General features: G+C 47.5%; 1 protein-coding gene across 1 annotated transcript in view; it reads right to left on the reverse strand.

Moving 5' to 3' along the window:
• Positions 1 to 24,560, reverse strand: part of TGFBR3 (transforming growth factor beta receptor 3) — a 213,319-nt gene that overhangs the window by 167,435 nt on the left and 21,324 nt on the right. Inside the window, exon 2 of the mRNA XM_062191725.1 lies at positions 19,033 to 19,196. Coding sequence (XP_062047709.1) covers positions 19,033 to 19,093 — 61 coding nt within the window. The 5' untranslated portion in view covers positions 19,094 to 19,196. The remainder of the gene's footprint in view (positions 1 to 19,032; positions 19,197 to 24,560) is intronic.

Below are 24,560 nucleotides of genomic sequence, written 5' to 3' on the forward strand. Positions count from 1 at the left end.
ACCAGTCTCACATCAGGGTGGAGAATTACTCTTCCTAAGGAAAAGTGTAACCCCCCAATAGTCACTACTTTCCTTGATAAAATCCTCAGGTATCACCCACATTCTACAAAATCCTTGAAGCTACCAGTCTTCCATATAACTTCACTGGAATGACAGGGCTCCAGCAAAGCTCCATGGGGAAAACCCAATCTGTGGGTTCCAAGATCGCCCCTAACTTTGATCTGTGGTGCAAAGGAACAAGGATGCCCATTTTACCCCAGTGATGAGACAGTACGGCCATCCCCTGTTTCAGCAACACGGCTCTGTAGCCTCGGCTGAAGAATGTATTTCTTACAGTGCAAACTGAGCTTTGAGTTCCTACAGCTTGGAGAAAAGCTAGCCAGGCCAATAACTCACTTCAGCAGGTGGCCTTACCTACCTGTGACTGAGCTTGCTGTCCACGGTGGCCACGGGGAGGACTCATTTTCATCATTATTAATAAAGAGTAGACTGTAGCTCTAAACTAGAGGTTCTCAACTCTCATTCTAATGAAGCACACATGCACACACTATAGTCTTCAAAATACATTATCAAAAACTATTAAAGCAATACTGGAAAGCAGTACCAAAGAAAGCACAAATGAAGGGGCACACCATGTTCATCGATGGCAAAACACAGGTAATCCAGCTACAGATTCTGAGCATCCAGCATTCACCCCTGGCAATCCTAACCCCTCTCTCCCACACAAATATATTTAAATGCAGATTACCAAGGCTATTTTAGAGTGACCTTGAATTTTGTTTGACTTTGTTTAAATCACTCTTTAAAGATGTCATTGTCACTGTCAGTTATAACATTATTTACGCTATCTCACAGCTTCACTGGAATACACCACTAGGTCTTAACATGGTGAAACAGAATTACTTTTCCAAAATAAACGTGCAGTGGGACTAAAAAAACATTAAAATAGCAGAGAAAAATCATAGACATTTATCAGTGCAAAGACTCTGTTTCCAACTTTAAGAACATCTTTCAGGACAGGCGTTTGGCCGAGCAGCTAAGACACCTGCGTCCCATACTGGAATGACTGAATTTAATTCCCAGCTCTAGCTCCTGGTTCCAGCTTTCAGCAAATGCAGGGCCTGGGAGGCAGCAGGGATGGCTCAAGTGACTGAGTGGCTGCCACCCGTGGGGGAGACCTGGACTGCAGTCCCAGCTCCCACCTTTGGCCTTGGTCACGGCAGGCATTTAGGGAGAGAACAGGGGCGGGCTGGCGGGCTCGGGGCAGGGAGAGGTGCACCTCTCAAATAAATTTTAATTTTTTTTAATCTTTCATGATTCCTCACAGCTCTAGGATCTACACTCTGCTCAGCTCCACAAAGCTGGCCGAGGGTCGTCTGGCGGAAAGGGTTAAAAGCCAAGGCTGCTGCTCCAGGCCTGCTGGCTGGGAAGGGAGCAGCTTGCCCAGGGTTTCGGAGTAGCCAGCCTCACACAGAGTAAACACGCAGGCCACTGTGCACTCAGGAAGAAATCCCTCAGCCAGCACATACTCTCCTGAGGCATTCGTGAAGCTTTTTCCAACAGACAGAGCGAGTTGAGTAATAAACAGAAATAACAGGTTTTGGGGGGCCTTCCTTGAGTTCAGGAAGATCTGACAATATCACGAAATGGCTCGACACAGTCCTCTGAAATTTTTCATTAGAATTCTTTTCTTCTGAATCATGTTAATAAAGTAAGATCTGGTCTGGGATTTGTACATAACAACTCACTCACAGGCTGCTCAGGGCCAGGAGGATGGGAAAGACGCAGAGGCCTGTCAGGAAGAGGCAGGCCCGGGCTCAGGAACTGGAAGGTTCTGGGTGGATGTAGACACAGCCCCCTTGCTTGTGCAACTCGATGGCTCCTAGATAACTCTGAATTACTCTTCCAGACATTTCTCTCCCACTGTCAGCACCACCCTTGGAGTCAACAGCCCTCGAATCTCTCTCAACTTTAAAGAGCAGACTTTCATTGTTTTTCTGCAATCTGTTAGTTGTTACTATTATTTCATAAGATACATCAAATGTAGCAAAATCATGCAAACCAATTTTTAGCTTTTATGGGTACAATCTTCCCTGACCTTAAATCGGCATGCACGGGGCAGGGCCAGCACTGTGGTGCAGCGGGTTAAAGCTCCAGCCTGCAGCACTGGCATCCCATGTGGGCATCGGTTCAAATCTCAGCTGCTCCACTTCTGATCCAGCTCTCTGCTGATGCCCCTGGGACAGCAGTGGAAGATGGCCCAAGTCCTTGGGCCCCTGTACCCACGTGGGAGACCTGGAGGAAGCTCCTGGCTCCTGGCTTCGGATTGGCGCAGCTCCTGCCGTTGCAGGTACTGGGGAGTGAACCAGTGGATGGAAGACCCCTGTCTTTGTGTCTTTACCTCTCTGTAATTCTTTCAAATAAATAAAATAAATCTTTTCTTAAAAAAAAAATTGGCATGCACTTGATTTCAGACTGGCGTTTTTCAAGAACCATACATATTCCAAATATGATAGAAGTTAGAAAATTTACACTTTATGTACTATGTGGGTACAAACTGATGAAATCTTTACTTAATATATACTAAATCAATCTTCTGTATATAAAGATAATTGAAAATGAATCTTGATGTGAATGGAATGGGAGAGGGAGCGGGAGATGGGAGGGGTGCAGGTGGGAGGGAAGCTATGGGGGGGGAAGCCATTGTAATCCATAAACTGTACTTTGGAAAATTATATTTACTAAATAAAAGTTTTAAAAAAAAAGAAAATTTACTTTTTTGCTGACCTGGCCCACTAAACAGAGGATATAAGGAGCCTGACTTGTTTTATTTTTTTTTTTAATTTTTTTTTTTTTTTTTTTTTTTGACAGGCAGAGTGGACAGTGAGAGATAGAGAGGCAGACAGAAAGGTCTTCCTTTTGCCGTTGGTTCACCCTCCAATGGCTGCCGCGGTAGGCGCGCTGCGGCCGGTGCACTGCGCTGATCCGATGGCAGGAGACAGGTGCTTCTCCTGGTCTCCCATGGGGTGCAGGGCCCAAGGACTTGGGCCATCCTCCACTGCACTCCCGGGCCACAGCAGAGAGCTGGCCTGGAAGAGGGGCATCCGGGACAGGATCGGTGCCCCGACCGGGACTAGAACCTGGTGTGCCGGCGCCGCAAGGCAGAGGATTAGCCTAGTGAGCCGCGGCGCTGGCCTGTTTTATTTATTTTTTTTAAAGATTTACTTTATTTATTTGAAAATTAGAGTTACACAGGAGAAGGATAGGCAGAGAGAGAGAGAGAGAGTGAGGTATTCCATCCTTTGGTTCACTCCCCAATTGGCCACAACAGCTGGAGCTATGCCAATTCGAAGCCAGGAGCTTCTTCCAGGTCTTCCATGCAGGTTCAGGAGCCCAAGCACTTGGGCCATCTTCTGCTGCATTCCCAGGCCATAGCAGAGAGCTGGAGCTATGCCAATTCGAAGCCAGGAGCTTCTTCCAGGTCTTCCATGCAGGTGCAGGACCCCAAGCACTTGGGCCATCTTCTGCTGCATTCCCAGGCTATAGCAGAGAGCTGGACCAGAAGTGGAGCAGCGGGTCTTGAACTGGCACCCATATGGGATGCCGGCACTGCAGGCAGTGGCTTTACTGCTACACCACCACACTGGCCTCCTGACTTGTTTTATTTTAAGACAAAGAAACTACTTAAAGGCCTGATTCCGATGCTTTGGACATTGAAAACTTAAAACCTGAGTTGTTTCATGATAAACTGGAGTCCCCTTCACTCACTCTAAGAAAAGGCCCTTGGGAGGTATTTATTTACTTAGTGAATGTTAACTCATTCTGTCTCTCAGAAAACACAAGCAAATAGAACCTCTGAGGATGCTCTCTCGATCCTCTAGGTCTGCAAGGATCCCCATCAGCCCCATCACCAGGAGCCCGGAGCAGCAAACTGGCAATTCAGGGAACAACATGGCCACATGCACATCTCCAGAAAGAAATGCAACTCCCCTCTGGGCCCAGCTCCAAGAGGCAATCAAACTGGTAAGGTCCAGGCCAATCTGCAAACAACCTCACGCCAGCTTGCTCCTCCAGGCATCAGGTTCTCCAGCATGGGCTTTGCAAGTAATCTAACACAATTAATTAGTGCTTCTGCATCCAACCCATACCATTAACGAAGCGTTGCCAGACGGCCTTTGATAGTGCGTTCTGGAGATAATTAAGCCTGGCAAAACAGAGGACAGACTCATGACAGAGAAGCTGTTCCTGCAGACAACTCTGGCATAGTGAAGGAGCTGGGCTGCTGGGGTCAGGCCCCCAGCGTCCTCTATAATACGCCAGGCCCTGCTCTCAAATTATACCATTATCAGGCTCTTGAAGTTCAAACTATTCTTTCATCCTGAAGACATTTTTTCCCTTCTAATGAATGGAAATTCTTGACTTGGTCCTTAAATGTTTAATGTTGCTTCTAGTCCACACTCCCTCCCCTCCACACTGGAAATGATCTTTTTTAAAAAAATAATAATAGATGTGGAGTAATTATAAAAATATATATCTTAAAATAAATCTCACCCCCAAATTCCCTTCTTACGAGGAGCACTGCCTAATCCAAGTTGTCTCACTCCCATAAGCTCAGTCATGTGGGGAATCTTTCTCATTTTTTCACTATCTAATGCCACATAGAATTCCAGACTGCTCCACATGCATGGTCAGCAAGACAAACACATTTTTGGGAGACCTAGAAAAAAAGCTAGCAGGGGGCAGAAAGGAAAAATGTTGCTGCATTCCTCTGGACTTTGCTGCTTCAATTTCAAAAACAGAATGACCACCACCTGGGGCCCGTGGGGCACTCTGGGGCTGGACCTAGCTAGTTCATTGCCCCTCTAACAGTGATGAGGCCTGGGAGGCACATCCAAAAGGCTGATGAACTACCCATGACAAAGTAAATACTTAAACGCTGTTCAACAATACAGCTCTTCAGGCACAAAAGTTAAATGTTCTCAAGTGCCTTATCCCAGTTTGTAATATGTATGCACGGTGTCAAGGTGCTTAGTAAGTATCAACAACTTAGGAGATTATTTTTTTCTGCTTTCTAAAAATATGTTAAATTTTTAATTCTAGCTTGGAATTTGACTATAGGAACGAAGCAGGGAGTTGGTGAGGAAACTAGAGTTAAAAACCAGATGAGTTCCAGGAGAAATGAAGCACATCCCACTCTTCACTTTCAACCCATGACACCCACAGCCACTGTTGTTAGCCAGCCAGTAGCATCCCTCTTTACCCAGAGTCCCTCAGTCCCAGCTGTCTATACCAATGTCCCCACCCTCACTGGGTCAACACAAGTCTCTGTCCTTGGTTTACTAAGTCTCAAGGCAAGCAATGAAAACATGCCTTCTTTGACAACAACGATGATGATGATGATGATGTCATCCTGGTGCTACAGGTGTGCCACGCTTGCAGCCAGATAGCTACAGTTGTCTGTGGGACGCAATTCTCAAGCCCATTTCTTCTCCAACACGCAGATCCTTGAGACACAACTGAGGCTGCCAAAAAGTTTCCAAGGTGGCTGTTTCAAAGGCATGCTGAAACCAAGTTCCCTTTTATGACGCTAAGAAATTTCTGGAAGGTGTTTGCAGCATTTGTGTTACAATCTGAGAAAATAGGGATGAAGCTAACAGCATCCGCATCATGGAGCCTGTTCAACATCTACAACTTGACCTACCGAGACTTCCTACAACAGGCCTTGTGACAAGGTCTCCAGGCAATTCCTGTGCACGTTAACATTTGGGAAGCACTGGTCTAATGGCTGCTTCTAACTTCCAACTCCAAAAGCAAAAGTTCCTGCTCTACAAGCAAGCTGGTACTACACCTCAGGCAAAACCAATATGAATATTCCAATTACAAAACATTTGTTTTTAAAATTTTATTTATGTGAAAGGCAGGGCAAAAAATAAAAAGAGAAGGGAGAAAAACAAAAACAGGAAGAGACAGAGGTCTTCTATCAGCTGGTTCACTCCCCAGATGCCTGCAACAGCCAGGCTGGGACAGGCTGAAGCCAGGAGCCTGGCAGTCAATCTGGGTCTTCTACATAAATGGCAGAGATCCAAGTACTACAGCCACCACCTGCCGCCTCCCAGGGTGCACACTGGCAGGAAGCTGTATCAGAAGTGGAGCAATCGGGACTCGAACCAGGCACTCTGATATAGGAGGCAGGTGTCCCAAGCAGCTTAACCCCTACGCCACAACACTGCCTCCTATAAAACATATTAAATGTGATTACTTCCTTTACAGAAAAATTTACTGTATCATTCTCCTCTCTCATACTTTATATACTTTAACTTATAAAAACGGGCTTATGTGTAACTAAGAAACATTTACTTACTATTTTAAGCTAAATGCAAATGCACTTCTCTGAACCTCTAGTGACACACTCTAAGAGGCACTTCTGCCCAGGGGAGTAAGACTCTCAAAACCCACAACCTGAACAGCAGCCCAAGGAAGGAAGGAGAAGAATGAGAGAAGCCAGGAGGTAAGCAGCCTGGGAAGAAAAGGCCCAGGCTCTTCAGACAACGATTTTTCAAAGACACCCTTCACAGTGCAGAAGTTCTCTTCTGATGGCTGGAGTGGGCAGTTGTTTTGTGCTTGGAGATGCAGCTTTTCCTGCTATATAGAAGTAGTGACGGGGCCGGCGCTGTGGCGTAGCAGGAAAAGCCACCACAGCCTGCAGTGCCGGCATCTCATATGGGTGCCAGTTCGACACTCGGCTGCTCCACTTCCAATCCATCTCTCTGCTATGGCCTGGGAAAGCAGTGGAGGATGGTCCAAGTCCTTGGGCCCCTGCACCTGTGTGGGGGACCCAGAAGAAGCTCCTGGTTCCTGGCTTTGGATCAGCCCAGCTCCGGCCATTGCAGCCATTTGGAGAGTGAACCAGCTGATGGAAGATTTCTTTCTGTCTCTCTCTACCTCTGCCTCTCAAATAAATAAATAAATCTTTAAAAAAAAAAAAAAGTAACGATCTCTTGTATTAGGTTATGGCACAGTATTCCACTGGTGTGAGAAACACATATTTCTGGCCGGCGCCGCAGCTCACTTGGCTAATCCTCTGCCTGTGGCGCCAGCACCCCAGGTTCTAGTCCTGGTTGGGGTGCCAGATTCTGTCCTGGTTGCTCCTCTTCCAGTCCAGCTCTCTGCTGTGGCCCGGGAGTGCAGCGGAGGATGGCCCAAGTCCTTGGGCCCTGCACCCACATGGGAGACCGGGAGGAAGCGCCGGGCTCCTGGCTTCTGGCTTCGGATCGGCGCAGCGCCAGCCGTGGCAGCCATTTGGGGAGTAAACCAGCCGAAGGAAGACCTTTTTCTCTGTCTGTCTCTCTCACTGTCTAAATCTGCCTGTCAAAATATATATATATATATATATATATATATATATATATATATATATATTTCTACTCTTTCTTCTCCAAAAGGAGTAGGTTGGAGGAAAATAAGAAAGAACCATGAAATCATCACTCTTAATAATTTCATAAGCATATCACTCCCAGGGTCCATCCTTCTAATAAGTGACCCTGGTCACCATCATGGCTTACTTCAATCATTACAACAGCCATCAAATACATCCTTGCCGAACAGTCAATTCTCAACACCACCACAGTGGTCCTATCAGATGATCATCCTATCAGCACAAACTCTCCAATGGCTTCATCTCATTCAGGAGTCAAAACCTGATGACAGCCTGCAAGGGCCTGCAATATACACAGCCCCATATGTGCTGCCCTGACCACACCCCCGTCCTGCTCCCCACCCTCCCACTCCCTGAATCCTCAATCCAACAGCCACCTGGAGCACATGGAGCAGACTCCCGCCTCGGGGCCTTTGCACATGGCTTTTCCTTCCACCTGGATCATTCTTGCTCCACACACCCACTTAGCTCACTCCAAACCTTTGCTCCAACATCACCCTCCCCTCCCTGATTGCTTTACTGTAAACTGTGCTCCCCCCATGAACAACCTCCACCCCCTTTTTTTCTTCCATTGAACCTGATAAAATTTACATAATTTTTTGTTTGTTTCTGGTTTCTCCCCAGCAGAGATGGGATATTTGCCTATTGTGTTCACAGCTGTATCTCTAGCACCTGGAACAGTGTCTGAAACACAACAGGTGCTCAGAGAACATTTGTTCAATCAATCAACATTTTAGGAAACTTAACCGCATTAGAAGAAAGTAGAAAAAAATCCACTCTTGGGACCAACTCCAAAGTCCCCTCTGTCTGTGCCTCCGAAGCCAGCAGGGTACCTGAGACTTGGCCATCACTCATGGTTTACTGCCGAGTTTAGACAAGTCCTCACCTAACTCACGGCACTTACTTACCAGCTTATAAATACTGATTAACAGTGCTTTCCTCTAACTCAAAGGAAGAGAAATGGGCACAGGAGCTACGTGGTATTTTGCTCCCCCACTTCGTATAAGTGAAACGTTCAGCTGCTAAAGCCCACAGATGCATCCGCAGGAGCTCATCCCAGGAAACTGCTGTGCAGCCCAGGCCGCCACTGATGGAAATGGCAGAGCAGGAGCTGACCCGCGAAGCTGGCGTCCTGCTCTCCCTGCAACCTGGGCTGCCTGAATGCCTGCTGGATGGGGTGGAGGGGAGGGAGGGAGGGATTCCTCCTGATGGCACTGGCTGGCTCTCTAGGCCAGGACCAAGTTACACAGGCATGTGAGGACAGAGGGGAGGAACACAATGAACTAAACACAGTTTTATTGGGACTTTTTCTTTTGGCCATATATGGTTCCCCTCATTGCCAACAGAGAATAACTTCAAAATTAAAAAGAAAAGGCATGGGGGACTTCAACACCCCACTTTCATCAGAGCACCAGTGAACAGGTCATCCAGACCAAAAAACCAACAAAGAAACATCAGGTTAAACTTGAAATATACTTTCTTTAAAAATCAACTTTTTTCCCTTTGAAGGTTGTAAGATTTTCCACATTCCACTCTAGACTTTTTTTTTTTTTTTTTTTTTTTAAAGATTTCCAAGCATTGGCAAGACACAGCCAGAGACTAGCTGGTCCCTAGAGCACCTGCTGCCTAGTCCTTGGCAGAAACAGTCTGAGAGCAAGTGCATTTGAAGCCCTCTAGAATTCTGCCTGATTTACAGTGCCTGCTCAGAAAACACAAATACGACCAGGTTGGACTTCAGGGTAAATGTTTTTTAGACTAGTCTGGCAAAGACCATTCTAGAGGAAGCGGAAGTGAGCAGCTCACAAGGATGTGCTTCGGGGTGAGCCAGTCACCCGAGGGGGCAAGCTGCCGGGGGCTGCAGCCCGAGGAAGGCCCCAGCTGGCACACTTCCTAGAATGCTCTCCGCTCCTACATCACTTCCAAAACCAGCACACTTGAGCTTGGAGCTCTATCGGTGATTCAAGGTGCCCCTAGAGTACAGGGGATTAGTTATCAAAGCAAACAAGCTGAGAAAATCTAATTTCCTATACACACAACTGTGTGAAAGTCTAAGCTTTGAGCAATTAAACAGCTGTGTAGGAACATACAGATAGCTCTGTCCCACTGGAAATGTTGATTGCTGTTTATAAAACAAGCCATCACTGGTATCCTAAAAGCATCCAAATACATCAGAAATCCAGAGAGCAGGGTGGCAATTATACAGCTGAGGATAAGGACGCGAGAGAGAGCGAGGCCTGGCTTCTGCCGGCTTGTCTGACATCACATCTTTGGATGCTCTTATTCTCACTCTTGTAAACATCTTCCTTACACTGTGTGCACATCTGGTTACCCAACCAGCTATTAGTGAACACTCCAAGCAAATGAAAAAAAAACAAGATAAAACCCTTGTGGTGCTATCATATCCACCCACACTTGAGTTTCCGCAGGGCAGTGAGATCCTTTTTTTTTTTTTTTCCCCTTAAGAGTTATTTATTTATTCGAAAGGCAGAGCATCAGAGAGAGGAAGGGAGGGAGGGAGGGAGAGAGAAAGAGATATCTTCCATCTGTTGGTTCACTTCCCAGATGGCCGCAACAGCAGAGACTGGGTCAGGCCAAAGCCAGGAGCCAGGAACCCCATCCGGGTCTCCCATATGGGTGGTGGGGGCCCAAATACTTGGGCTATTTTCCGTTGCCTTCATAGGCCATCAGCTGGGACTTAAACTGGAGCCCCAGTATGGGATGTGGGTTTCACAAGCAAAGCTTAACTGGAATCCCCACCAAGGGAATCTTTGAGAAATGAATTTACCTTTCTATTGATCTCTACTAACTATCGCAATTCAGGGTGTGGTGTGTGTGTGCATTTCTGTGTGGAACCTCAGACACTTGATGGGGCTGGCAACTGTGGCGCAGTAGGTTAATCCTCTGCCTGCACTGCTGGCATCCCATATGGGTGCCAGTTCGAGTCCCGGCTGCTCCTCTTCTGATCCAGTTCTGCTATGGCCTGGGAAAGCAGTGGAAGATGGCCCAAGTCTTTGGGCCCCTGCACCCACGTGAGAGACTCAGAAGAAATTCCTGGCTCCTGGCTTTGGATTAGATCAGCTCAGCTCCAGCCGATGAGGCTATTTAGGGAGTGAACCAGCAGATGGAAGACCTCTCTCTGTGTCTCCCTCTCAAATAAATAAATAAAATCTTAAAAAAAAAAAAAAAGAAAAGAAAAGAAAAGAAAAGAAAAGAAAAGAAAAGAACCTGACACACTTGAGCACTTGAGAGCACGTGGTGTTCCCAGAGGGAACCCATGCTCAAATGCAGGCCACTCAGGATCCTTTTCTAACAGTGCTTTGCCCTTTAGAATCAACAAAGACTGGCACCCTGCTGAGAGCAGGCACCACAACAGACAACATCCTTTCCTTTCCCCGTGCATCCAAAGGCAGAATTCAACACGAAGGTGGCTCTACTCCCCTCAAGACAAGAATCATTACAGACCAAATCAGCTCACTGTGCCCCAAGACCCAGGCACTGGCGACAGAGGCCTCTCTTCAGCTCACAGCTTCCCGACTCCCTGCCCCTACTCTGGCAGCGGGCTTCAGCCAGCACCCTCCCCATCTTCCTGCCCTGATGAGTTACACAGTCCCCGACCAGTCAGTACAGAGGGGAAAACCAGGCGCAACCACTGCTGAGGCCCCCCAGGATGTTAACTCAAGTTCAAGAGGAAGGGTGGTGAAGGGATAAAGACAACTGGGTGTGTGGACACATGGAATACCATTCAGCCTTAAAAAGAGAAGGGATTCCTGGGCTTGATTTGGCCCAGCATTTGGGGAGTGAACCAATGGAGAGATCTTTCTGTGTCTCTCCCACCCTCCCTCCCTCTCTCTCTAACTCTTCTAAATAAACAAATAAAATCTGACAGAGAGAGAAAGAAGGGATTCCTGTCATTTGTGACAACATGGGTGAGCCTGGAGGCACAGAGAGGCAAATACTGCATGGTGTCACTCACGCATGGAATCTGAAACAGTCAAACACATAGAAACAGAGTAGAATGGTGGTTACTGGAGGCCAGGGAGTAGGGGATCGGAAAAATGTCCACAGGGAGCAAAAATTCAATTATCTGGGGGGAGTAAGTTCCAGAGATCCACCATATGGCATGGTGACCACACCAACACAACACTGTACTGCACACATGAAAATGGCTATGATAGTCGAATTTAAGTGTTCTTACCACAAAAAAAAAAAAAAAAGGTATGTATGGTATCACTTACACTGAACGAGGTTTTAGCCATTCCACAATGTACGCATGTTCAAAACATCAAATATACACAGTGTATGCATTTATTAATTATCAATTAAAACCAACTTAAGGAATTAATTTTTAAAAAATGAAAAAGAAAGAATGTCTGTCCCTTGTAGGCAGCACAACAGAAAGAGCAGGAATTCTTGAGCTGCGACCCTGCCACTGAAGGTCCAATGACTGCTCCTAAGTGTCCATCTCAATTTTTTTAATTGATTGGATTCTCTTTATACATTACATTTATCTTATATAAGCCACAGTTTCCTCATTTGTCAAATGAGTGTTAGAACAATATTGACAGCGGTGGCAGTAATAACACAAAAACAAGAATGATTCAAGCTGTCTCATGAGATTTCTGTAAGAATTCAATGAACCAACGTGTGTGGCATGCCCAGGAGTGGCTGGCCCCTTGTCAAGAGGTGCCAAGAGGTGCACAGGAGCAAAAAGTAGCCCAAGATTTGTGGCTGCAGTTTGTCTGCACAGGTGGGTCTGAGTTCCTGTTTGAGTTGAGTCACCTCTCTAAATCACTTACCTTGGGGCAAGCATTTGGCATACCGGTTAAGATGGCTTTGGGACTCCTGCATCTCATATCAAAGTGCCCAGGTTCGAGTCCCAGCTCCACTCCAAATTCCAGCTTCCTGCTAGTGCACATCCAGGGAGGAAGCAGTGATGATTCAAGTAGTAGGGCCCCTACCACCCACATAGGAAGCCTGGATTGAGTTCCTGGCTCCCAATTTTGGACTAGCCTAGCCCTGGCTGCTAGGGCATTTCATGAGTGAACCAGGGCTAGGAACTTCTGTGTGTTCCTCTCTGTAACTCTGCCTTTTATAAAAAGATTTTTTAAAAATTATTCATTTATTCACTGGAAAGACAAAGCAACAGAGAGAGAGGGAAAGATACAAGAAAAAGAGAGAGAGATCTTCCATCTGCTGGTTCACTCCCGAAATGACTTCAAGAGCCTGGGCTAGACCAGGCTGAAGCCAGGAGCCAGAAACTCCATCTGGGTCTCCCATGTGTGTGGCAGAGGCCCAGGCACTCTCGCACCATCACTTGCTACCTTCCCAGGTGCATTAGCAGGGAGTTGGATCCAACGCGGAGCAGCCAGGACTCAAACTGGCTCTCTGACATGGGATGCCAGTGTGGCAAGCGGTGGCTTAACCCCCTACACCAGCCCCTGGTTCAGAGTTTTCTCAGCAGGAAAACAACTCAGACTGGAACCATCTCAACTTTCCCGTGGACTCTACCTGGAATTCCAGGTACATCCAATAGAGATGAAAAGAAATGTGTTTGCGCAATAGCTATGCACGTACGTGTCATGGACAAGCTTCCAGAAGGATGCATGTGGGCACCAAATTGAGACAGTGGAATGAGGGAAGCAGGCGTCCCATCACCGCTGGCACCGCCGCCGGCAGCATTCCTGCAGGGCTCACCTCGGCAGACCCCTTGGACCTGGCACACAGGCCCGCGGAGGGCAAGCCAAGTCCATCCCTTCGACCAAACTGATTTCCCTGAATTCTCCATGCGTGCCTCTTTTTCTCATTATTAAGGCTCCTGGAAACATAGCCTAGTGCTGGAAGCCGCAGAGGCCACAGCTGGTATTTTTTAAACATGTGTAGAGCAGCATTTCAAGTGGAAACCTAGCGAGCCCAAGGGAGCAAGCATTTATTGCTTAAGCTCCCCGTTTTCCTACATTACGTAGACAACAGCACCTAAGATAAAGCACCAATAAGTAACCGGAGGTAACTTCTAACCAGGAGGCAGTACTGTGCTCACCCAGGGAGCGAGCCTGCCTGGAGCACCGGACGCCCTCCCTGGGGGCTGCACAAGGACCCAGCACCAAGGCAGGGGAGGGAAGGATGAATTCCGCGTAACACTGGGTCGTGGCTCTCATCTCCTTCGCCCTCCACCACAGGCACAGAAGCAAAGGCTTCCAGAAAAGGCCCAGCCAAACTCCTCCCGCTGGAACAAGAGGGCCCCTACTATTCTAGCCCAGGCTCACTTTATGTGCTCTGCTGACGCTGCCCCGCCCCTGGCCAAGGATCTAACGGAGGCCTTTTACAGCCTTCACCCCTTCTGCTACCAAGAACTCTAAACTTTCCCTCTGATTTAGAGCTTCAAGGCGAGTTCCACGAAGTGAGAACACAAATAGAGAAGGCCTATTAACTGCAGGGCAGGCGCCCAGTGCAGCGGCCTAAGACTCAGCTCGGGAGACCAGCAGCCCTTACCGGAGTGCCTGGGTGTGCATGTCCCAGTTCCACTCCAGACTCCAGCTTCCTACCAATGTGCACCCTGCGAAGCAGCAGGTGATGGGCCACGTGATTGGGTCCCTGTCACCCACGTGGGAGACCCAGATGGAGTTCCTGGCTCCTGACTTCAGCTGACCCAGCCCAGCTGGCATTTGGGGAGTGGACCAGCAGATGGAAGATCTCTCTCTGGTTCTCTTTACCTTTCAAAACAAACGAAAATAAATTTTAAAAATAAAATACATTTTTTTAAAGAATCAAGGTCATAATTAAAAAAAAAAAAAGAAAGAAAGAAAAGCAGCAGTAGCAACAAAAGACCTATTGCTTGAGAGTCCTTCTGCTCTGAGGCCTACACCTGTCTCTGCTCAGGCCCAAGAGGTTTAACCTGGTTCCAGGGAGTCATGCTGGTGGCTATTCACCTGACATTCAATTAAGCCCAAAGGGTCATTTGTTCCACACTGAGGGTCTCCTGCCTCCAGGGGGGCTCTATTGGTGGGTTAAACATGAAGGTCAACTGCCTGGGCTCATGTCCCAGCTCTGCCACTTATTAGTTATAGGGCTATGGACATAACTGTCAGCCAAGCCGAGTCTCAGCTTCCTTGTTTGTGTAAGGAGGTGATGATGATGGCTATAACAGTACGCACCTCACGAGGTTATTAAGGCAAAATAAATGAGCTGATGGACAGCAAGCCCCGGGCATAAATGTCAGCTTGCATGCCAGTCCCTGGTTGTGTCAGAAGCTCACGAAGCTGCATGCTCGGGCTCACTGTTGCCACAGTTCGAATCCTAGGAGGAAACAGTGCATGCTTCTGGCTGCAGGAGATGGAAGACGAGAGAATCCACAACTTCAGAATAAAATCCACAGGCCCGGCTTTGATACTTAAGGTCCCATTCGAGCTGCTACTACTCCATTTCCACATCCATTCTCTGGCTCAATAATTTGTTTAAAAAAAAAAAAAAATGGGGCCTGGGCCGTGGCATAGCAGGTAAAGCCGCAGCCTGCAGTGCTGGCATCCCATATAGGTACCAGTTCAAGTCCCAGCTACTCCACTTCTAATCCAGCTCTCTGGTGTGGCCTGGGAAAGCAGTGAAAGATGGCCCAAGTCCTTGGGTTCCTGCACCCGCGTGGGAGACTCAGAAGAAACTCCTGGCTCCTGGCTTGGGATCAGCTTAGCTCCAGCCATTGCGGCCAATTGGGGAGTGAACCATCAGATGAAAGACCTCGCTCTCTCTCTGCCCCTCCTGCTCTCTTGTCTAACTCTGACTTGAAAATAAATAAAGAAATCTTTAAAATAAAGGGGGGAGGGGCTAGCACCCAATCGCCACCACCAGGCACCTGCCCCTCTGCAGGTTCTGCCTGGCCTTCGATACAGAGCACAAGTCCCAGCTCCCACAAAAGCCCTGCCAGGCTGCTCCAACCCACAGCTTCCCCTTCTGGCCCCTCCCGGCTCTTTGGGGTTCTACTTGGCCTTTGCCCTGCCTTGGTTATGTTGTGATATGGCGATATATTATAAGCCGAACTAAAGTACAGCCTGCTCGAGAGATGAGCTGAAACTGCGATGTCTTTGTATAGTTCTGAGTGATCAGTGCCACGCTTTTCATTTAGCAAAGGCTCAATGAGTAATGTATTTAATGCTTCAAGAGGACATAGGTGGCTCAAAGCAAACCCATTCTTTCAAAAACAAACGCCTTTCAGATTAATACTGCCTTATAGTATAGAGGTTCAAACACTCCATCTCCAGACCTAGACTAAGTGAGTTTATGGTTAATTCTGCCACCTGTTAGCTGTGTGACCTTGAGGAAGTTACTTAACCTCTCTGTGCTGCCATGTCCTCATCTATAAACCAGGGGTAGTCAAAGTACGATACTTGCTGGGGTGGTTATGAGGATGAAAGGTGAAGCACTCGGAATGTGGCCTGGCACGGTTATTACTAAGCATTCACTATGCTGTCATCTTCTGAGGCGCCACTCATTCTGACACCCAAAAAGCATTTTGTAAAGTCTGCTGAGGCCATCCAGAACCCACCGTCTTCACTCAAAAACGTCTGCACCAACAAGCCACCCCACCTCTGTGCTGTGCGCCAGGGGCCTCGTGTTATAAAGTCAGTAATTGTATTGCTCCTTCCAGCTCACAAAGCTTCGAGTGCGAGCACAGCGGAAATACAGCACTTCCCCAATGGCTGGGCAGAGTAAGCAAGGGGTTAAGCAAAACTGGTTCACTCTCCAACGCATCAATGCTGAGCACAGCCATCCCACCATCCGCTTGCCCATGGAGGCCCTTCCTCGGTCTGACCCAGGCACCAGTGAGAAGCACCCACCAGGGACAACTCTACATCTCATCACCACGACAGCAAACTTTCTATTTCCTAGCAGGCATCCATAATATTCATATTCTCCCTCTCCGCCCCCTCCACTCCACTACTTTTCAAAAAAGACTTTAATTAAGCTCCGTTTGAAGGCACAAAGGCAAAATAACTCTTCAATAATGAGACAAAATGAAACTGCTGACAGACAGTGACAGAGAGAGTGGGCAGTTCAGATTCACACACTGATATTCAAAACAAAAACCGAGCGTGGGCGTGTGGCATAGCAGTTAGGTTGTTGCCTGGGGCACCGCATCCATATCCAAGTGCCTGGTTCGAGTCCCAGCTCCTCCACTTCTAACCCAGCTTCCTGCTCACGTGCATCCTGGAAAGCAGCAGATGATGGCTCAGGTACGAGGGTCCCTTTCACCCCTATGGGACATTCAGATGGCACTCCAGGCTCCTGGCTTCAGCCCAGCTCAGTCCTAATGGCTGCAGGTATTTGGGGAATGAAGCAGCAAATGCAAGATGTGTGTGTGTGTGTGTGTGTATCTGCCTCAGTCTCTATCTTTCAAATAAAATGAAAATAGAATTTAAAGAAAAAAACACAAAAATCTGGCAACTTTCTTTCAAGACATCGGTAACAAAAGGGACATCATCCCTTCCAACCTCACAAGCCGTTTCGGCCAGGTGGCTTCCGCTGGGCCCGTGCCTGTCTGTGACACCCGATTTGAGTCTACTGGTCTTTCATGTGGTACGGCTTCTTCAGTATGACACACGGTTAGGACACAGATGTAAACTCTGGCTTCCCCACTCCCCAGCCACGTGACACTGCAAATTACCTCATCTCTCCCTATCTCGTTCCTTCATCTATAAAACGGCAAAAATAATTGCACCTAACCCAGAGCTGTGCTTAAGTGAGCTCGTAAAATAAGATCATCCTGATTCAGTTTTATATTCTATAATTGTTCAGCCCAGTGCCTGGTTGTGGTGCAATCTCAAGAAATGGCAATTATTACCACTCTCATCTGTATGTGCAATTCAATAGCCAAAACCAAGAAGCTAATCACTTCTCAAGTTAATGCGTTGCTTGTTGAAACCTGCCAGTTTCCAGAATTGGCCCAACAAATCAGTTTTATATAGCTCATTATAGAATAGACACAAAGCAAATTATAACAAAATAGAGCAAATTGGGCTTCCAAATTTCTTAAGCAACCTTGACAGAGAACACTAAGATGCTGGTGTGGGGGACTGGATACTCTGACTTAAGCAACACCATTCCAACCACGTCCTAGGCTTCTCATCACCAGCTGTGCTCTGATGGCCTACAGGAAGCAGCGTGCATTTCTCTACTTACTAAAAAATTACATATTGGGGCCAGCGCTGTGGCGCAGCAGGTTAACGCCCTGGCCTGAAGTGCCAGCATCCCATATGGGCACCGGTTCTAGTCCCAGCTGCTCCTCTTCCAATCCAGCTCTCTAATATGGCCTGGGAAAGCAGTAGAAGAAAACCCAAGTCCTTGGGCCCCTGCATCCACGTGGGAGACACGGAAGAAGCTCCTGGCTCCTGGCTTCAGATCAGTCCAGCTCTGGCCATTGCGACCAATTGGGGAGTGAACCATTGGATGGAAGATCTCTCTCTCTCTCTCTCTCTCTCTCTCTCTGCCTTTCCTCTCTCTGTGTAACTCTTTCAAATAAAGAAATAAAATCTTTTTTTAAATTACATATTAAAGCATGTAAAGTAGACATAATTAGGGGCCAGCAGCCCACATGCCATCTGAGAGTGACTGGGGTACGCTGCAGCCATGCTCCCAATTCCAGCTTCTCTCATGCACACCCTGGGAGGCAGCGGTGATGGCTCAAGCAGCTGGGTCCCTGTCACTCATGTGGGAGACCCAGATGGAGTTCTGGGCTTGTGGCTTTGGCCTGGCCCAGCCCCAGCTGTTGTAGGCATTTAGAGAATGAACCAGCAGATGAGAGCTCACTCCCTTTCTCCTTTATCTTGTAAATAAATGAACAACTTTTTAACTAAAAAAAAAAAAAAAAAAAAAAAAAATGCACCCAAGCAAGGACTATCACCTCTGCCTAGATCTATTTATTTTGTAATACAGTATAAAATGAGGGGCCGGCACTGTGGCATGGTAGGCTAAGCCTCTGCCTGCAGTCCCAGCATCCCATATGGGTGCCAGTTCGAGTCCTGGCTGTTCCACTTCTGAGCCAGCTCTCTGCTGTGGCCTGGGAAAGCAGTAGAATGGCACCTGTGTGGGAGACCCAGAAGAAGCTCCTGGCTCCTGGCTTTGGATCAGTTCAGCTCCAGCCGATGCAACCATCTGGGGAGTTAACCAGCAGATGAAAGACCTCTCTCCCTGTCTCTTCCCTCTCTCTCTCTGACCTCTCAAATAAATAAATAAAATCTTTTTTAAAAAAAGTATAAAATGGCTTTCTTGAAACCTTTATTTAGGAACAAAAATGTAAATATATTCTACTCAAGTAACAAAACGAACTGGAATTAATAAGTAGCATATTTTTTTCTGCCAGTCTCAACATAGACAAGAAGTTAGATATATGTGTCACAGCCATTGGAATATTCCACACCAGCCTGGTAAATGTAACACAGGCAAACATACCATGTATCTGTGGAATAGTCAAATATTCTATTTCCCTAAGGAACACAACTCAAGTTTTACATTAACTCCACATGACCTTAATTCTTCCAAAGTAAAGACAGGGCGGAAGGATACACCCAAAAAGAATACAATGAGCGCTCAATTGACGATATGCAGCTTACCTGCCGTGGCTACGCAGGAGCTCATGACGGCAAATACGGCGACCACGTAGCGGGAGGTCATCTTCCCTCCTCCAGCAGCGCAGCTCACACGGCCACCTCGCGTGACCACAGTCTTCACGAATCCGCAACGGCCTCACAGTCCTTCTTCACAGTTTCCAAGCTGCCTATAAAAGCAAACAAATTTCAGTACAAACACTGAATGCAGAAACTTCCTTTCATAAACAAGTGCACATTAAAGGTAAATGAAGGATCTCTGAAACGGGCAAGAAATTTATCGTATGGTCTGGCATTGTAGTGTAGTCGGTTAAGCCCCCACCTGTGACACTGGCAACCCCTATGCGAGCCCTGGTTTGAGTCCTGGTCTCCACTTCTGATCCAGCTCCCTGCTAAGGAGCCCAAGCGCTGGACCCCAGCCATCCGTGTGGGAGGCCCACATGGTATTCCAGGCTCCCTAGCTTCAGCCTGGCCCAGCGCTGGCTGCTGTAGTCATTAGCGGAGTGAACAAGCAGATGGAAGATCTCTCTCTGTTCTCTCTGCATTTCAAATAAATAAATAAATCTTCAAAAAATAAAAACAGAGAGAAATGTATCATAGATGCCAAACAGGAGCAGGAGTGTTAATTACCTACGAAAGGTTTTTATGGTAAATACTTTCACAAATCACATGCTTACTTTTGACACTTGCAAATTTTCAGTTCTATATGGGAGAGTAAGGAATACAGAAGAAACTCAGGGCACATTGTAGCAGAACGTCGGCCGTTCAGCCGTGGCCCTAGAGTCAACAGTGACACTTGATACACATGGTACCTCGTGCCAGCAAGGAGGCACAAATAGCTCTGATTAGAGACTCACTCTAATGTTATAATGACAGGGTTATCACAAGGATCAAATTAAATTACATCGAGACCCTATCTGAAAAAATACAGAACCACAAAAAGGCAAAGTTCCTATTTCTCTGTTTGCTGACATTTTAAAAAGAAAAAAGGGGCCGGTGTTATGGTATAGGGGGTTAAGCTGCCTCCTGCAACACCAGCACCCCATAGGAACACCAGTTCAAGTCCCATCTGCTCCACTTCTGATCCAGCTCCCAGTGAATTGACCTGGGAAAGCAGCAAAACATGACCAAGTTACTTGGGCCCCTGACACTGGTGTGGGAGACCTGGATGGAGTTCCATGCTCCTGTCTTCAGCCTGGCCCAGACCTAGCCCTGGCCATTGTGGCTATTTGGGCAGTGAACCAGCAGATAGACAATCTCTTTCCCTTTCTCTCTGTAATTCTGCCCTTCAAACAAACAAACAAACAGATAAATCTTTAAAAAGAATAAAACAGGAAAAAGCCTTTCCTCTGTCTCACTCCGGACTCTGGTAACTCTACAGGATTGAGGCCTCTACCCAGCTCCTATCCAGTCTTGAATGAGAGTTTGGCGGTGGTTTGCTTAACTTGAAAATTTCTGGGGTCGACGATGTGGCATAGTGGGTAAAGCTGCCGCCTGCAGTGCCGGCATCCCAAATGGGCGCCGGTTTGAGTCCCGGCTGCTCCACTTCCAATCCAGCTCTCTGCTATGGTCTGGGAAAGCAGTAGAAGATGGCCCAAGTCCTTGGGCCCCTACACCCACATGGAAGACCCAGAAGATGCTCCTGGCTCCTGGCTTTGGATCAGCGCAGCTCCGGCCATTGCAGCCAACTGGGGAATGAATCAGCGATGGAAGACCTCTCTCTCTCTGCCTCTCCTTCTCTTTGTGTATAACTCTTTCAAATAAATAAATAAATCTTAAAAAAAAAAAAAATTCTCCCTGGCCCTAACAGGTCAATCGTTTAGACACTCTGAGCCTGGCACAGCACACAGGTGTCTGATTCAGCAAGTGTTTAATGCACACCTGGATCGTTCCAGCAATGGTTCCCCCTCATTTGCAATAAAACTCATCCAACAACTGGATAAAAGTGCAAAGACCCTGCATGCTCTAAGCCTGGGAGGAAGCAGGCTGGTGAGCTTTCTGCACCCATCTCAAATGGCAGGTTGCAGCCTGGTCACCTTCACCCAGAAACTACCACGCACAAGGGCTTCTTGCTAACCTCAAAGACAAAGCCAGCCAGGGCACTTGTAGGAGATGGCATAAAAACATCATAACAACAATAGTAAAATGAGTTTCTAACTCAACGTCCTTAGCTCACTCCTCGCAGTGATCCAAGCTCTTCACAGTTTTAACACTAACTGCCCAGGAGGAGGGAAGGAAGGTGACTGAGGGACAGGGGTGGGAGGGAGCAGGAGCTCACCACATTCCCTTCCAGGTTTCGTACATGTACAGATATTAACTATCTAGAAATACCAACAATAAAGTCCTAATTTCAAACAGAATTTCTTAGGGGTAAACACTTAACCCAGAGGTTAAGATGCCCATGACCCACACCAGGGTACCTAGGTTCAACTCCCAGTTCCAGCTCCTGTTTCCAACTTTCTGCTAATGTAGACTCTGGGAGGCAGCAGCGATGGCTCAGATAATTGGATTCCTGTCACCCAGGTAGACAACCTGGACTGAGTTCCTAGCTCCCTACTCTAGCCTCAGCCCAGGGCTGCTGCAGGCATTTGGGGAGTGGGCCTGTAGGTGAGAACTCATTCTCTATCACTCTTGCTCTCTCTCCTCTTTCACTCTCTCTCTCTCAAATCATTTTAACAAAATAATTTCTGAAATGTTTTAAAATTATTACACATGGAAGAGGCACTGTGGTTCAATCCTGGCATATGACATTGATCAAGAGCTTAGTGCGAGTAGAACATGGACAAGGATGGAAGTTAGCGCTCTGTCCAGGTCCTTCTACCATCCACCAAATGGGAGCTGGGAGTATGCAGGTTACACTTCATGAATGAACCTATACTATGGTAGGATAGGCTGTTCTGAGGATTTTTTTTATTTATACACACACACAATTACAACAGTGCCTAGCACACAATAAGCCATCAACAAGTGTTAGTTATTACTACGTCTTACCCATTCTCTTTCAGTATAGGACCAGTATGGTGGCACAGCAGGTCAGGGCACTGCTCGTGATGCCAGCACCCCATACCTGAGTGCCAGTTCAAGTCCTGATCCAGCTTCCTACTAATGTGCCTGGGAAGGAAGCAGAAGGTGTCCCAAGTACTTGGACCCCTGCTATCTATATGGGAGACCTGGCTCCTGGCTTTGGCCTGGCCCAAACCTGGCTTTTATGGCCACTGGGGGAGTAAACAAGCAGGTGGAAGACACCCCTCTCTGGGCTCAGGTCTCATTCCCAGTTCCCAATTCCAGCTTCCTGTCAATGCAGATCACTGGGAAGCAGTGATGATGGCTCAAGAAATCGCGTCCTGGCCGGCGCCGTGGCTCACTAGGCTAATCCTCCGCCTGCAGCGCCGGCACACCAGGTTCTAGTCCCAGTTGGGGTGCCGGATTCTGTCCCAGTTGCCCCTCTTCCAGTCCATCTCTCTGCTGTGGCCTGGGAGTGCAGTGGAGGATGGCCCGAGTGCTTGGGCCCTGCACTCGCATGGGAGACCAGGAGAAGCACCTGGCTCCTAGCTTTGGATCAGTGAGGTGTGCTGGCCGCAGCACGCCAGCCGCCATGGCGGCCATTGGAGGGTGAACCAATGGCAAAAGGAAGACCTTTCTCTCTGTCTCTCTCTCTCACTGTCCACTCTGCCTGTCAAAAAATAAAAAAAGAAAAAAAGAAAGAAAAAGAAATCGAGTCCTTTCCACCCACACTGGAGATCTGTGTTGGTGTCCCAGCTCCCAGTTCCCAACTTCAGCCCAGCCCAGGCCATCCCAGGCCACTTGGGGGATAGACCAGTGGATGGGAGTATTGTCTCTGTCTCATTTTAAAAAAAAAATATTTTCTGTAAGAATTGACAGGGAAAAAACTCTCAAAAATAATATGCTATTTCGGCAAATGCTATAGGCACGTGTTTTTAAGCAAGCTCTAGGAGCTCTCAGAAGAAGATGGCTTCCCAGAGGATTTGTATGGGGCTCAGGATCACAAGCAGCGCAAGGCCGGGTAGGTATTTAATGGGCTTGCGTCACCCTCTGCCCACCGCTGCAGAGGGTCTGCGGGACTGAGCCGCGTTAATCCGAGGCTGAAGGAGCCTGCGGAAAAGAAAGGCAAATGATTCTATTAAAAATATAGGCTGCAAATTGCTGACAAGAATATTGGGCAATTATTAAAATGCAGCAATTACAGATATAACAGAGCCAAGCCAAACAGCTTGGTGCCCAAAGGCAAACCACAGCAAGTTCACACCGGATCCGAAAACATCTCCGAGGAAGTCCAAGACAAGTTGAAACTCCACGCTGCTGTTTCTAACAAAGGCAGTGCTTTTTCTGCTCTGGGTTTAAAAGGCTCTCCATAGTATGCCTTGTTCAAGATGAAAATAAACTGCCGAAGGTTTCTGTCTCATCTGTCCAGTGTGGTGACAGCATCCTAACGCCGAGGAAAAGGAAACCAGGGAGTGTGTCGTTCCCCTTGGCTAGAGCTCCGGTTCTCGCCAAGACTTGCACACATCGGCGACCAAACACACGGCTTGGGGACCAGTTCCCTGCTCAGAGGAATGCTCGAGGCTGAAGGCTGCTGGGAAGCTGTAGATTGGAAGCCCAACTAGGGAAATCCAAACTCTCCTCTTCTGGGGGGGTTCTTTCACACTCAGGGCGCACAGACCAGGGATCCCTGATGCTGGCTTTGTGGTCTCATCTCAATCTCTTTGGACCTTATGAGCCAAATGCTGTCTTCAGAAATAATCACAGGGTGCTCTGCGGTCATGAAAGCACAATGTGGGGACTACTGTGGAACCGTCCCTTGTCCACGTCTCAAAGCAGGGTGTCCCACTGAGAGCATTTAGCATCCACAAATTAACAGAACAGTCTGAGTGAGCCCTTAACGGCTTATGGAACTCAGAAATAGATGAACGTGCTCATTTCAGAGCTCCCCTGTGCTCATTTCTGAAGTCATTAAACTGGTCACGAGGGCCCTAGCTGCCTGGTGCCCCTCAGGTACACGCAGGACTAGCTGAAAAGAATCCCACACAGATGGATCCTTACAAGCAATCATGGTTAAACCAACGTTCAAAAGGAACCGATTGAGAACACTATTCCCTGGGTTGAGGCTTTTTGTTTGTTTCTGAAGAACAAATCTTGCTCTATCTTTAAAGAAAATTGTGACAAAAATGGATGTCTGACAGTAGGCCAAGAGACAGTAAGAAAAAAAATTACTACTCCCTAATAGCTAGTATGCACAACTATCTACATGAGATGAGGTGAAATCATAACCAAATCATGATTCACTTGTAAGCAACATGCTAAAGAGCACATCAACAGTTCTCAAAAGTTGGAAGACAACAACATGATTTTAAAGATAAAGAGCCCTTAACAATTTGACACTCCTGTTCATGGCGTCAGTAATCTCCCTAGGCTCTAGGCATGAGTTGCCAAGGCTATGGAAGCCTTTAGAGTTCGCTGACTTTGATCTTATTCCGATAGGGTCATAGTCAAAGTGGAAGTTCTCTCCTCCTTTC

The sequence above is a fragment of the Lepus europaeus genome, chromosome 5 (genome assembly GCF_033115175.1).
Source record: "Lepus europaeus isolate LE1 chromosome 5, mLepTim1.pri, whole genome shotgun sequence".
NCBI classification, from domain to species: Eukaryota; Metazoa; Chordata; class Mammalia; order Lagomorpha; family Leporidae; genus Lepus; species Lepus europaeus.